The following is a 14,100-nucleotide window of genomic DNA, read 5'->3' on the forward strand; positions in this document are numbered from 1 at the left end:
GGGTCCCTTCTTGACGTCTCCATGTCCCCTCTCGTAAGAGGAAATGGTGCGTCCTTTTGTCGCATTTCGCTACAGGGTTGAAGGGCGATAGTGCTCAAGATGTATCTCTAACTACTTGCCATTGACATCACTCTTAAGCTAAGAAACTAGAACGTGCTATAAAAAGAGGGAGAATCCAAGCTGCTTGCACCATCCTCTCTCTCTCTCTGTTGCATTCATCAATGGCGGACGAAGTGGAGATGTTCTTCTTTCCCTCCGTGGGAGGAGACGACCAGATCCCCATGATCGACATTGCCTGCCTCTTCGCCTCCCACGGCGTCAAGTCCACCATCGTCGCCACCCCTAACAAAGCCCTCTCCTTCCAACGCTCCATCGCCCGCAACCAGGACTCCGGTCGACCCATCTCCATCCACCCCCTCGACTTGCCCCCAGGCTCCGAGCTGCCCGACGCTGACATGTCCGCCTCCCCCTTCACCGACACCTGCATGCTCCAAGAATCCCTCAAGCTCTTGCTCATCGCGAGACGACCTGATTGCATCGTCGTAGACACGTTCCACGGCTGGTCGGCCGATGTCATCGACGAGGTGGGATTTCCCAGGATCGTCTTCATTGGGAACGGCTGCTTCTCTCGGTGTGCTCAAGAACCCGAATCTGTTTATCATGTTAAGTTCGGGCAACTGGACAAGTTTACCCCGAAACAGTACCTTCGCACGGCAGGTCTCGAGGCTTCCGGCTATTCGTACATTCGGGCGCATGGGAAAACCTTGGAGATGGTGGAATCCGAATACGATCCGTTTGAGCTACCGGGCCGGCCGAAGGAAATCAAGATGACAAGGTCGCAACTTCTGCATTTTCACAAGCGTCCAGGAGGCGGGGAAGCCGCCGGGTGGGATGTGGACTTCGGAGGACAGGAGTCTTGGGTTTCTGGTGAATAGCTTTCTTGATCTGGAACCAGCTTGTGCGGAGTATTTCAAGAAGGAGATGGTGAAGAAAGCTTGGGTCGTCGGACCAGTGTCGCTGCGCATTGCGGAGGATATGGGCGAGAGAGGGCAACGAGCTGCTATTGATGAGCAGAGTTGCTTGAACTGGCTCAATGCTAAAGAACCCAACTCCGTTCTTTACGTTAGTTTTGGGAGTTTGGCCAGGTTGACCCCGGAACAGCTCCTTAAGATTGCATATGGTCTCGAGGCTTCGAGCTGTTCCTTCATTTGGGCGGCTGGGAAAATCCTCGAGTCGTCCGAAAATGGAGAGGGAGGCCGAGAGGATTGGCTTCCGAGCGGGTTTGAAGAGAGATTGAAGGAGTCCGAGAGAGGGTTGATCATCAGAGGATGGGTGCCGCAGCTGTTGATTCTCGAACACCCTTCGGTGGGTGGGTACATGACGCTCTGTGACTGGAACTCGATCCTGGAAGGCGTGAGCGCTGGTGTTCCGATGGCCACTCTCCCGCGCTCAGCTGAGCAGCTTCTCAATGGGAAGCTGGTCGTTGACGTGTTGAAAATTGGGGTCCAGGCCGATAGCATGGAGTGGACATCCTGGAACACCGAGCCGGGCCCGGCAGTGGATCCGGAGAAGGTGGAGGCGGCCGTGAGGAAACTGATGGATGGAGGAGAGGAGGCGGCGGAGATGAGGAGAAGAGCCGAAGATCTCGGAGGGAAGGCCAGGAAGGCGGTCGGAGAAGGCGGGTCATCTTATGGAGATGTTGAGGCCTTGATTCAGGAGCTCAAGAATCGCAAGAATGTCCGAGACTGCACTGCACAAGTCATGAATGACCAGCCGAGTTAAAATTACGTGGGTTCAGTCAGAATTGAAGTTGCTTTCTTTCTTTTCCTGGTCATATACTTTGTGGGTGTTCAATGGCTGTCAGAGGAGCGGGATTTATTATCTCATTATGTATCTTAGATAAATAAAGCCACATGAGCTTGCGTGGTTTAACCACTGGATTTAATCTGTTATTATTTATATAAATAATATATAAAATGTATTAAATGGCATGGCATGGCATTGGCAGCGACCTACATGCTCTGCGATTGACAGATGTATAACCGTCCGGCGGCTTCAAATCCGTTCTCCGGCCTCAACCATCGCCATTCCCGTTTCACACATATTCACGCCGGTAAATCCCCACCGTTCACGTTGCCGACTTCCTCCACCGGTTGCGCGGCCGCCGGCGCCGCCTTTGAACACTCCGGCGCCACTAGCGCCAGAGGCAGCCGCCTCACCTCTTACCCCTCTCCCTCGCCTCCCCTCTCCGGCGTCTCCCCGCCCCCTACCTACCGCCCCATCCGCGCTGCCGCCGTCAATCTGCCGCCGGGGTCTCTGCACTTTCAGCAATAAGCGATGATTCTGGAACCAGTCCCTCGGTCGCAGAAGGTCCCGATCATCTCTCTGCCTTATCAGGTTCCGGTCAAGAGAATCTAGTCTCCGGACGATACCCGCCGGTTCCACGGCTCCGACGTCTCTGAGAACTTCCTTGGCGTCGTCGTCGCTCTCTCTGCGTCGGTTCCTGGCCACAAGATTTCTGACTCGTGCCACGAATCATCCACTGTGTCCGACCCAAAATCTCAAAGAACTTTAGAGTGGTATAACATAGCTAATCCAAGCTCAACTATGTGTCGATGTTTTCCGAGATTCCATTCTGTTCGGGTGTGTGAGGACAGATATGAGTTGTTTTATGCCATAGTTCTTTAAATGATGTTGAAATCTACTTATAAACTCTCCTCCTCCATCACTCGGAAAAACTTTGATTTGATGATTGTGTTGTCTTTCAACTAGTTTCGGAATTTGACAAAGATCTCATAGAACTCGTATTTCAACTTCATTGGATAGAGCCAGCTATATCGTGAAAAGTTGTCAACAAAGATCACATAGTATTTGAACTTTGAAAGGAGCTACCAAGAGGGTCCCCAAAATGTCACAAAGGTATCTTTTCTAGAGGAACATTTGAAGTAGAGTCCGACAAAGGGAAAGATAAAGCTGTAGGCTTTTAGCTATTTGACAAATCGCCGCATATATTCTGGTTGTTGTATTGTAGTGAATATGCTTCGATGTCAGCAGATGTTTCACTATTTGAAAATTTGTGAGCCAACCTCTGGTGCCATATGTCTTCATCTGGCGCTTTTTGTCTCGAGTGAAAAGGCTTCCGTGGTTTGTGTATCCACTTGATAAAGTCCCCTAATTTTCCTTCCGAGCTTCACTGCCACTTTGGTATAGTTGTCCCAATATAAACACCATTTTTGTCAAAAACAAATGAGCAAGGATAGTCATCCGTAAAAGTTTAGAAACCGAAAGGGAGGTTCTTTTTACCGAACAATCAAGACATCATTGAGTGGTAAGGCATTAACTTTTGTTTTCAGCGAGGTATCACCAATGTAAGTATAGGTAAACATGATCCATCTCCAATCATGACAAAGATTAGCCTTTGTATTTAGAAAGAGAAGATACCAAGATTAGCACCGATGTGGGCTGTAGCACTGCAGATCCGGATACCATTCACTTCCTTTTGGGTCTTCAATATAATGCTATTAATGCTGTTGAATGTCTTTCGCTTGATAGGAGTTGTCAAAACGATACTGCAAAAGAAATAAAGAGCATCATGTCCAAAGTCGTTTGCATATTTGACATTCTAATCTAACATTGCCTCGTTTTCTTTCATCCCGTAGAGTTCTATTTGAGGTTAATGTCAAAGAAGGATAAGTTTTGGTGTTTTGATACCTCTGAGAATAACTGGCATAGGGTCGAAAACCTTGATTAGTTCCAGAGAAGGCATTTCTCTGTCTGTATTGCTGATCTTTTTGTCCTTGAAGTAAAGTATATGTCTTGTAATTCTGATTCCTTTCAGAATATCCAAAAGCTCGACCTTTACTATTTCCATAAATTTACCGACCATAGCTACGACCTCCTCCGTAATTTCCTCTTTGGAGCTACAAATCCAGGTTTGAGAGATATATTCTCCATCGTGCTGTTTTCTTTAAGTTGTATATGAGATTGTCTTTTGCCCAAAGTAGGCTAAATTTGGATTGAACCGATTTCTAGAATAATTCAACAATCTTGATTCAAACCTTTCTAATCAGTGCAATTACTCATCATATTCCAATTGAGGCTTAAGACAAAAGATATGGTGGTTCGAAAATTCTCATACTCAGACCTAAGCCTTTCCAATACACCAAACATTTTGGTTATTTCATCCACAGTTTTCCTATAGCAACAACCGATCACATATGGACTTATATTCTCCGAGATAGACAGAGAGGGTTCGATCATGCTTCCGATGCTTGCGCTTTCCCTCTTAGTTCGAACTCTCTAGCAATTGACTTTTGTGTAAAACGATTCAGAAGTGTTTGCCATACCTCAGGATGTTTCCTGTGCCACCATCGTCCAAGATATTCTCGAGACAGCTCCGCTTAACCAAGACGACCCGCTTGATCGCTTGTCCAATCAATATAATCTAGATTTACAACTTCGTATTCGCATCCTTCAACCTCATTCTCGCAGCATTTGAGGAGGTGGTGAAGTATCACCATTAATAAAGCCAAAGAGTTCTGACTCTTCGAACTGAATCAGAATTTGAGCTTGCCACAAAAAGAAAATTGTCTTCTAAGTTTGATTGTGACAAAATTCGAGATATTCACATGTATTGGGAAGGATACTTTGGTGTTCTTATCGCCATTGTTATTATTCCCAACCTGAGGAAGAAGATGATAGTAATACTATGAATACAAACACGACATTACCGCACCATAATGGTATCTCGTTGCATCTTCGATTTTTCCATTTGAATGAAAAACTACTCAATGCATCTCTTCAAGAATCATGATAACCTCGCTTCGATACCATGTGATGATGATGAAGATGAAGATGAACGGATCAGTTAAAGAATCCGTGAATGAAAACTCGAATCTCTTTATTTCAATAAGATTGTACTACAAATCCTCCGTTCTTCCTCCCTCGTTTCTATCTTTCTATCTCAACCAATCTTTCTATTCGCAAAGGCAGAGCATCCATGGCTGATTGCTCTCTCTCTCTCTCTCTCTACTTACTTACATCAATGAAGAAGAAGACTACTTAAAAGGAACGGAAAAACTGAATTTAGCTCATAAAGGAAAAACAGAATCTAACTAACTGTTTTTTACATTTGTTTTCCCTCTTTCAGCTGAATAAAATGTTACCTAGTTAGTTTAGATCTCAGATGACTTGGCGATCCGTGTCACTCTTCATCTCAGTTTCTTCTTCATTGATGTCGATCCATTTGTCTTTATCACGAATTCTTCACCGTTGATCATCTCGCGCGTTGATCATCAGCCACTGTTGCTTTTCCGTCTTTGTGTTCTTTTCTTTTCCTTTAGCAATATTAACCGCTGAGCTTATAGTAACTGATGATTGAGAAGACTTAGTCCCTTTATATTTAACACTGGCCACAAGATTTCTGACTCGTGCCACGAATCATCCACTGTGTCCGCGATCGCATCCATTGTCGAGACTCCGGCTCGTCGGATCGAGGAAATTCCTCCGGTCCAGCAAGCAGAGCGTTACGGTAATGTCTCGTGCAGAAGCTGGCGTGAGCGTTTGGTGCAAAATAGTTAGTCTCACCTGATGCTTACATTTCTTCCTGCTGATCTGCGATCTGCGACGGTTGACACTGTACCTGAAATTACTGGTAGTTTTGGCAATTCAAGTCGTATTGATTATAGGCACTTGGCGTTAGACCAGTTTTGCTGCATGGTTATGTCACTTTGCGAGGATGGGAGCACATGGAAGAAGATTACTAAGCTGTAGCGGCTAGGTTTTTTTTGCTTAGTATTTAGAGTTGATGAGAAAAATTGCAGTTGGTGTGTCTTTTTGGAGCCTGGTTCCTAAAGTGGTATTTGGGTCTTGGTGATAATTATTTCTCGCCTTTCATATTTGGACCATCACAGTTGATTGGCCATAAGTACACGAAGCCCAAGTCAATTTTCAATGAAGACATATTGGAGAACTACTCCAATGAGTACATATATTTCATTTTATGGTGATACACTCTTCAACTGCGGTGAAATTGTTACATTGGTCTTCATATGATAGGAGAATATTCTTGGTTGAAAGTTTAACTTAGATTGGAGAATGTGGTGTGGCATTTGGTGATGTTTTAACTTCACGCATAGGATCATGCCGGACATACCCTCGTTCAACTCTGAAGAGAGCCTAGGACGATTGCTCTGGCTTCTCCTCAGTGTGAAGAACGGTTTCATCGTGAATTTCTCTAAGCTTCCTGCTTACACAGGCACCCGTGTTGACAATCCTGGGCATGTATTTGATCACTATTACGATGCCGGATTTGGAAGTTTTCAATGGTAATGTATTCTTCTCTTGGATTGATTAGCTTTTGCTTTTGTTTGATCATTTTGTTCGCTGTTACTTATGAGCAAACGATTCGAGTTTAAGAATACTTGATTTGGCAAAGAGATATCCCTCAAGACAACAAGCTATATGGTTGTTTCGTGATAACTTTTGCTTCTCGAAAGGTAGTTGATCATCATAGTTAAAACGGCTAGAAGATCGAGTTACCAAGAGACAGCTATAAAGGTGGAAGTAGAGGAACTTGTAGACATATCCTCCTCCAACCACCTCCTTGTCAGTATTAATCGTCTTGAGAATTTAAAAATCAATGAGGTAAAACTAACTCAGTCGCAGTCAATTGTAACATTTGATCCTGCACTCATGCACTTCATGTGAAACTTTGTGAACATGATATCTTTTAGATCTGTGAGTTTTCCTCAAAAGTTATTGTTTTACACAACATCAAGTGATTGAACTTTGAAGTATGATATCAAAGTCAACAATTCAGTCCTCAGCAACATTGCATCGACCCCTTCAAACATTATATCAGTTGGAAGTGAAAATGCTCTCTTTTACCTTTGATTTTTTTGGTCTATTACACTTCCCTCTTGACACCATGAGTCACCATGAAGGCTCTCTCCCCACTTCTCTTTGCTCACCTCCTCACTGTTGTTGTAGCTGCAGCCATTGACACCTACCCACCAATGCCAATGTCAGTGACTGCTCAGTGTCTGACTGTGCGAGGAGCTCAAGCCCCATTTGTTGAGAAGTGTATGATGGTGGGATGATCTTCGATATTAGTCATAGAATCACTAGTGACATGCTATCACGGGGATCAGAAGATGGGTTGGGTTAGTTTCTGAGGCTTGCGGCGAGTATGCAGAATGGGTCTTTAGCGAGTAACTCAGAGATGAAGTTGCCCACTTACATGGGGAATTATGTGGATGCTCCTGGTCACATCTTTGATCATTACTTCGATGCTGGTTTTGATGTGACACGCTTGACGGCAGTCCTCAATGGTATATTTATGGGGCTTTTTGTGTTGCTTCTGATGGTGGGTTTGATTTCTTCTTTTGGATATTAGTAGGTTTTGGGAGGAGTTTTTAATTTGTGTTTCTAGCTTCTGTAGCTGATGATCGTGTGGTTCTGCCGACTATAGCTTTAAGCATCTTGAAAATTGTTCTCCGTTGAGTGATAATTTGCACTGACCTTCGTCTTGTGAACTTCATTGCCTCACAGGTCTCACTTGTAAAGCAAAGTTTGTTAACTTCAATAATTTCTTTTGTGGCCAAGAAATTAGAAGCTTAATTGAAATGGCAAAAAGTCTTGTTAATCAGAGTAGACCAGTTTTTATACAGTGGAGAAAGACATTGAAGTTAATTAGAGTTGATTTAAGGGTCTCTGTTCTTACTTTTCATATCCTGAGCTTTCCCATTAGTTTTGGTTCCTTCTTTGCTGTTCATTTGCGTTAAATCCTCATCTTCATTGAGGTATCACTATGTTATGCTCTGTCTTGTAAAATTCTGATGATCTTTGGTTTCTCCTTCTTTTGGTCCTGCTTTGCTGGTTGATGTTCCAAGGGATAATAATATCACAGTTTTGTCCCTCAGTTGAGTTTCTTGCAGCATGCTGATCACTTATATGTTATGCATGCTAAGTTATCCAAAAGCATAGTCTTGACTTAGTCTTGACATGCTTTTTCTACGAAGTTATGAAATATTTGGAATAGCATGATTACATCAATACATCTTATTGGGCTAACTGCTTTAAGAGTGCTTGGCATTGGATACTTAGGTAGCAGATTTTGTCTTAATTTATGCAACATCTGAGCTAGATAACAATTAACTGAAATTGTATTGGGTCTTAACAATAACCAATGGTTTTTGCGTCATTTGTCATATATTGGGCTGCTGATAGTTTACATGGTTGCAGCATTCAGCCTGCATTTGATACGACTTGCGATTAAAACATAGTGATATTGTCCAACCAATTCTTTGAGAATGATAGACTACTTCCTGCAGCTGAAGTAATGGAGTCTTTTACATATTCCCAAGGGTATGAGAAGGGTGTTGTTCAGAACCCTAAATGCTAACAGGTAAACTTCTGTTCCTAGGAATCCTTTTTGGGTCATGGTCAGCTGAACTAATTTGATGTTGTCATATTGTTGTAAACCGCATTACCCATTCATGTGCTATTGGAGCACTGAACTGAGTATCTTAATATAATCTGGTATTACTGAGTGTGATGATCAGAAGGACAAAGCTTGATCTGTGCTCTGTTTCATTCTCAAATGGCTTATGTACAAAAAAGAGTTCGACACAAACTATGTGGGATTCATGAAGCGAAATGGTGGTAGAGAACATAGACATTAAACTTGTAGGTAGGATTTGTCCCTCTTTACTAAAGTACTATTCGAATGCAAATTTTAGTGAAAAGGTTAATTTTCTTTTGATGGTGTTTTGCTTCATTATCATCTTATCTTCTTGCTTCATTATCATCTTATTTTCACCTTTTTACAGAGACTCACTGCTTTACAGGGTATTTCATGATGTTTCCTAATCATCACCCCGAAACAATGCTAGGATCTATTTCTCTGTTGGGCAGCTATCTTTTCTATCACCACCAATTTTCACTTGCAGCTTCACTACAAGAAAATGTTATTTCTCTTGGGCATGACAAGAAATGCCTACTCTTTCATCTTATTGATTTTCTCCCTGATGACACAAGTTGCGGTATGGTGCTGTAATATCCATCAACATGAATACATGATATTCTGTTGACTTTTAAAGACATGCATGTGTAAGAAAATGCTTGAGCAGACGTTTCTATAAGGCTGTTGAGCTTTACTGAAGGTTCTTTTATTTTCTGAACCTACCTCTTGAGCATTAGTGCATCTTGACCATCTATTTTCTTTCTTGTTCTGCAACTTGTAGATTATTGCATCTGAGATTGAGATGCACTCTTGCATGATGCAGTCTGTGCTATGAAATGCAGGAATTGATTACCTGTCTGTTGCTGCAGATGATAATTTGATTCCATTCCATCTCATCTTCCTTGAAAGCCAGGTAAGAAAATGATTTGACGTATTTGAAATTTTTGGCTCAAAGTTGAGAATGACCATGTTTCATCACCGAATTATTGTCTCGGACATGAACTAGTGTTGGTAATTTTGCCTAGATTTCACAGCATTGCATTCTCATATGGTGCTCTTGGCTCAAGAAACTGACATTATGGTAATGCTGCAGGAAATTGTTCTTGTTGAGGGCTTGAAACTCGAAGATGTCCCTGCAGGAGTGTATACCATCCATTATCCGCCTTTGAGATTGCTGGGTGCAGAAGGATCACCTATAAGATGCATCCTCATCAAATAACTTATACAATTGAGTTTTGTTCTTTTGGAAGGGAATTAATTTGACCATGATTGCTTTATCTACGATTATCATCGTCACACAAGATCGATTTGTATCTGCTTGGTTAGCATAGAGGTGTCAGTTGAAAATTCTTTGTTGTTTGCGTGACTCTGCATTTGATAATGCCAAGTGCTAACAAGATTTTAGCTCTTCCAGGAGAGCAGAAGCTTCCCAGAGCGCCAGGTGAGAGAAGTCATTGCACGCACGTTCTCCTCAGAATGCAGATGTTCTTTTGAAGGGAAAGATTTGCTGAGAAAGTGGAAATTCAGCGATCGGGTGAATATGTTTAGTTATTACTAGAGGCAAAACGGAGGCTATGGTTACAAAAATAATGTTACGCATCCAAAATAAAACTCGTCTGCATTTCGATTACTAAGGCCTTGCTTTGATAACGTTTATGTTTCTTCTAATTTCTATTTTTTTTTGTTCTTCAGAATAAATAAATAAAAAAAAGAAAGAGAAATTCGTTTGATAACGTTAATTAATTTTTCTATTTTTCGGAATAGAATAATGGCCGAAAAATAGATTTGAAACAAAATCAAGTACTAAAAAAAAAGTAGATTATTGTTCCTGGAAATAATTTCTAGAAATAAGTTATTTTTTATTTTCTTCCTTCTTCCTTGCTGTCCCGGCCTTCTTTGTCGCTGCCCTGCTGTTCTGGCCACCGCCGCCATTGGCCGATTGCCCATAAGCGCCTGCTGTCGCCAATCATCACGTAGCCGCCTGGCAAGGAAGAATAAGAAAAGAAAGAAAATATTTTAAAAAATTAAAAGAAATAAAAAATTTATGAATCGTATCAAATATATTTTATTTTTTTCCATTTTAAGAATAGAAATTTCGTGTAGTTACCAAATACGATTTTTTATTTAGAAATTGTTATGGAGAATTGAAATATAAAAAGACTATTTCTGAAAAGAAATTATCTCCAGAGAGTAGAGGCATTATCAAATGGACCATAAAGACCCTAAAGAGCTGCTGGCTATTTGAGTTCATTTGAACATATTTTTTACTAGGTCCATGTATATTTCCTCTTCCATGGTGTTGTAACCATCGATGTAGTTGTAACATATGACATACATCGTGAAATGAGAGATCGATGTTGAAACTGTGGCGGTCAAGGCAGATATTTGAAAAGGAGATTTTAGTTTAAATGTGACCAGAAGAATAGCAGTTAGGACACAATCATTTACAAGATGCACAAATCGACGGGGTTCGTACACCCACCGTGGAAGACCTCCATTTGCTATACAATTGTTTTTTCCTCTTATACTAGAAAGATTTTTAGGTTGATATAGACTTTAAGCTTTTAAAAAAAAAAAAAAAAAAGAACCGGTATAAGAACACCAGTCTAGTTATCCCAGAGACCACTGCCAGGCGACACCGACTAGGATGCGGGCGAGATCGAGCTACGCCTGGCCCAGGCGAGGTCGAGCCTCACCCCGCCGGCGAGCTCGGCGTCGCCGGATCTGCGGCGAGCCTCGCCCAGGCTGGGCGAGGCCGCGGCCGAGCCCTGGGGGCGGCCGCCGCCATGGCCGCAGCCGTGGCCCAGAAAGAAAGAAGAAAGAAAATAAGAAGAAAAAGAAGAAGAAAATAGAAAAATGTTCCTCAAATGTGTTTTGAATAAGAAAACACAAATTTGTTGTTTATTTTCTCGTTTCTTTGCCTCGAGAACTGAAAAGAACAAAAATGTAACGCATCCAAACGTTTATTCCTTTTGTTCCTAGGAACAAAAATGAAAAAGTGTTCAAAAACAAAAGAAACACAAACAAACAAAGCCTTATTTGCTACCCAAACAGTTCTTGACAAACAACAAACAAAAAAGAAAACGAAAAGTTTAGTTTCCAGGTCAAAGGCAGAAAACTTCCAGTGTTAAGACATTGTAATTACAAGATTAATATACAACACTAACTTCCTGCGGAACCTTTAATGTTTCGTCCAGCAGAAGCTTTCTATCAGTAAGGTGGTGGAGGGTAATGCCCTGGATAATGACCTGAGAAATGGACAACATAGAATTAGCATTATAATGAGGTTGTTCATTGCTGAGCCTAACAATGAGGTAATTCATGCACAACGGTAGAAACTCAGCACATACCTGGAGGGCCGGGAGGTGGTGGATATGAAGGCGGAGGATAAGCCGCAGGCGGCGGAGGATATGCTGGAGGAGGATAGGCTGATGGCGGAGGGGAAAAATACGGTGGTGGTGGGTATGCTGCTGGATTTGGTGGATGCGATGGATATGCCGCTGGATTCAGTGCATACGATGGGTATGCAGGAGCAGTCGCAGGGTATGCTGTAGCGGAGGCACCGTAAGGATGAGCTGATGGGGGAGGAGGTGCGTAGTACATAGACACATGAGGAGGAGCTGAAGAAGCTACAAATGGCGGTGCAGATGGTGCAGAGCTCGTTGCCGGTTTCTACAGCAGCAGAAGCACGTTATTGTTCAGAATCCACCACAGAATGATTATGGTAAATGGTAATGGTCGATATTTTCTACTGAAATGAAATTGGTACTTACTATTGCATTTGCGTAATGTAATATCACGCGTGCTTCTCCAGCATATCTTGAAACAGAGAAAATAGAGGCGCTTTAATTTAGACAATCAAAACCTCCTCCTTTTTGGAGGGTTCTAATACAAATGCTGTGTGACAGTTGTCCTACTACAGAATTTGATGCCATGGAGATCGAATTAGACATCAATTTGGTAGACATTTTATACACGTATAAAGAAATAGTGAAGGAGAGGAGCATCTGCTAGAAAATCCATATACATCTCAATATGGGAGAAAGAATGAGATGGAAGAAACTGGTAAGTTGGCACTGGACTATCTTCAATTTTTCCTTCCGGCCCCCGCTTTTATGTATATTCCAGGGAAGGAAGCTAATCAGATCAGCAATTTTTTGTACAGCAGGCGGTGTTATACAATATAAAACGTCTTCTGGCTAAGTGAGAGGCTAAAGTGAGGCTAAGCGGTTGGCTGCCTGTATCGTTCTAATGGAACAAAACATGGGAGCAATACTACTAAGATCTCCCTTTAGATTGCAGGAAATAGTGAATTAAAGAAATCAAACCACTATTCTTACATAAAGGCCATCTTCTAACCTTTTCTCTTTTTTCTTTTGAACCTATTAAATAATCTTACATGCGTAAGATAAGAGGAATAGATTCTACGAATTGTACCTGCCCGTTTTAGTCTGAAGAGGCCAGGTCGTATCATCGAAGCCTTGAGAAAGGGCCTTGTGGAGCTGAACCCTTGAGACAATGACAAACACGACTAAGATAAGAACACTAGCCACTCGAGGACCAAAAAAGGGAAAAATCTCAACAACAGTTTCGGTGAGCAAAATGGATTTGAGGCAGGAAGTAATTACTTTCCACTGCCGATGAAGTCGTCGTAAGTGAGGGTATTGCTGTTCCACACTGCAAGATTCAACTCCCTAAGCCCTTCAATGAGCGTGAACACAAACTTTTCTTGAAATGTGGGTTTTTACCCCGTCTACACACCAAATCAAATCAAAATCAAGATGCCCGTTTTGCTCAGATTCTGCCAATTAGCTCAACACCAGAAACTTCATCTTCACCCATCAAAACCCATGTAAGAAAATGCCATGTCCAGATCTGAACCGGGGAAAGAGGGCAATTGCGCAAGTAATTGGGTGCGCGCAATTTAGGTAATTACCGGTGCAAGTCCTGGTGCGAAACTTGGTGCTGCCGTATTCCAGACAGACGTATGGATCCTGTCTCGAAATCCACTCGGTATCCTTCAACTTAGTACACCCGACAACTGAATCGCAAACCGAGATTTTTCGAGAAATTAATCAAAAAGAAAGAACATGCAAAACCCAAGATATAAAGCAAAAAGGGGCAACGGAACAATAGCAAGATGCTGGCAAGAAAGAAACAAGAACGATGAACCATCCGTTGCAGGTCAAAGGGGGGGTTGATGTGCGCACCTGTGACCTCAAGAAGCTGGCCTTGAATCGACATCTGAGGGTTCGAAGACTCGCTAGAGAGATGGTAATGCTGCATTGACTTTTGCACGAAACCGTCTCCCTTTTTGTACACACAGGGAAAAAGACCAAGCACCGCCTGTAAATGATAACGAAAATTCCAAGAAAGAATCCTCTCGTTTCTTTCTTTTTCCCCAATTTCAAATCGCGTTAATTCTTCAGAGTCGTGGACGGAACGAGATGTCAGATGAGGACGAGAACGAGAGGACGATAGAAACGTGTGCCTCGTTCCTTATGGGTATATTCCTCCTCGCCCCTCGTTGACCAGTCGCTCGCCTAGATGCAATGACTCGTCAAAGTAGCGTGCGTTTTTCGCGTGCCCTGGGCCTGGGGACCGCGTAGTAAATTTTAACCCATTGCCGAAACGAC

At 42.5% G+C, this 14,100-nt stretch overlaps 3 protein-coding genes and 1 long non-coding RNA gene across 6 annotated transcripts; 3 read left to right on the forward strand and 1 right to left on the reverse strand.

Moving 5' to 3' along the window:
• The first annotated feature begins 221 nt into the window (after positions 1–221).
• LOC104420503 (abscisate beta-glucosyltransferase) lies at positions 222–2,334 on the forward strand. The gene is given in 4 exon segments (XM_010032336.3): positions 222–653; positions 771–845; positions 847–1,758; positions 2,035–2,334. Coding segments are annotated over 4 exon segments (1,719 nt in total).
• Positions 2,335–5,415: 3,081 nt separating this feature from the next.
• LOC120288112 lies at positions 5,416–7,307 on the forward strand. Its single transcript, XR_005546371.1, has 3 exons — positions 5,416–5,575; positions 6,138–6,326; positions 6,991–7,307. It is a non-coding gene; the product is annotated as an uncharacterized LOC120288112 (long non-coding RNA).
• Positions 7,308–7,354: 47 nt separating this feature from the next.
• LOC104418697 (cyclase-like protein 2) lies at positions 7,355–10,104 on the forward strand. Of its 3 annotated transcripts, XR_005546370.1 has the most exons (5): positions 7,355–8,407; positions 8,850–9,044; positions 9,307–9,377; positions 9,558–9,797; positions 9,879–10,104. XR_005546370.1 is itself a non-coding variant. In XM_039301479.1 (4 exons), the coding sequence occupies exons 1-4, from the start codon at positions 8,398–8,400 to the stop codon at positions 9,681–9,683; spliced, it is 402 nt and encodes a 133-aa protein (XP_039157413.1). In that variant the 5' UTR covers positions 7,355–8,397; the 3' UTR covers positions 9,684–10,104. The 3 variants fall into 3 exon arrangements, 2 of the variants coding, with proteins under 2 accessions (XP_039157413.1, XP_039157414.1); XM_039301479.1 differs by having other exon boundaries at positions 9,558–10,104; XM_039301480.1 differs by having other exon boundaries at positions 9,334–9,377; positions 9,558–10,104.
• Positions 10,105–11,478: 1,374 nt separating this feature from the next.
• LOC104418696 (leucine-rich repeat extensin-like protein 6) lies at positions 11,479–13,990 on the reverse strand. Its single transcript, XM_010030110.3, is given in 8 exon segments — positions 11,479–11,712; positions 11,815–12,136; positions 12,238–12,283; positions 12,902–12,973; positions 13,093–13,206; positions 13,208–13,217; positions 13,401–13,505; positions 13,675–13,990. Coding segments are annotated over 8 exon segments (783 nt in total). The 5' UTR covers positions 13,751–13,990; the 3' UTR covers positions 11,479–11,674.
• Between the last annotated feature and the right edge of the window lie 110 nt (positions 13,991–14,100).

This window comes from Eucalyptus grandis, chromosome 9 (genome assembly GCF_016545825.1).
Source record: "Eucalyptus grandis isolate ANBG69807.140 chromosome 9, ASM1654582v1, whole genome shotgun sequence".
Lineage (NCBI taxonomy): Eukaryota > Viridiplantae > Streptophyta > Magnoliopsida > Myrtales > Myrtaceae > Eucalyptus > Eucalyptus grandis.

Bases quoted from the DNA above. Each gene is read 5' to 3' on its own strand.
- LOC104418697 (XM_039301479.1), top strand. The intron at 9,045-9,306 runs GTATGGTGCTGT...TATGAAATGCAG, and splicing joins CCCTGATGACACAAGTTGCG to GAATTGATTACCTGTCTGTT. The intron at 9,378-9,557 runs GTAAGAAAATGA...GTAATGCTGCAG, and splicing joins TCATCTTCCTTGAAAGCCAG to GAAATTGTTCTTGTTGAGGG.